Consider the following 530-nt stretch of genomic DNA (forward strand, 5'->3'; position numbering starts at 1 on the left):
AAAATAAGCAACTTGACAACTGTATAAATGTATACTTCATCGCATGTAATTTCTTGTCGTGGACTGGGTAGTTCCTCTCTGCAGCCTTAAGTTGACGAAATTCGAACGCGATCACCCCTCGGCGTCTACTTGCAGCAGTGCATAGCCAATAGCAAAGTCCGAAGCGTCACAGACGACACTAAAAAGATGATCGGGGTCTGACAACACCAGTAATGGTGCATAAGAAGGAGACTATTTTGGACTTTGTCAAAAGCTCGGTGTCTCAACAGCATCCCCGATCCTTCTTAAGGAGATTCCACAAAAGCCGTGCCATTTCCGCATAATATGCGCTACATTTGTGCAAGTAGTTGGCGAGGCCAAGCCACTTGAGAAAGTCCTTTTCGCTCTTTGAAACTGACCAGTCCACAGTGTTTCTGTCCTTAGCGGGATCTGCTTCAAGGCCTGCTTCCCAATGAAGCACCCTAGAAAGGGGGCGTCTTCAGCGCCAAAAATGCACTTGTCTGCATTAATATTCGTGCGCATAAACTCGA

General features: G+C 46.6%; 1 protein-coding gene across 1 annotated transcript in view; it reads left to right on the forward strand.

Annotated features, from left to right (window-relative positions):
• Positions 1-27, forward strand: part of PHALS_13059 (wd domain-containing protein) — a gene marked incomplete at both ends in the record, with an annotated part of 790 nt that extends 763 nt beyond the window's left edge. The window contains one exon of the mRNA XM_024728737.1: positions 1-27. This exon is cut by the window's left edge and continues 55 nt beyond it. Coding sequence (XP_024579184.1) covers positions 1-27 — 27 coding nt within the window.
• Between the last annotated feature and the right edge of the window lie 503 nt (positions 28-530).

Source organism: Plasmopara halstedii (genome assembly GCF_900000015.1).
Source record: "Plasmopara halstedii genome assembly, contig: Scaffold_650, whole genome shotgun sequence".
In the NCBI taxonomy this organism is placed as follows: Eukaryota; Oomycota; class Peronosporomycetes; order Peronosporales; family Peronosporaceae; genus Plasmopara; species Plasmopara halstedii.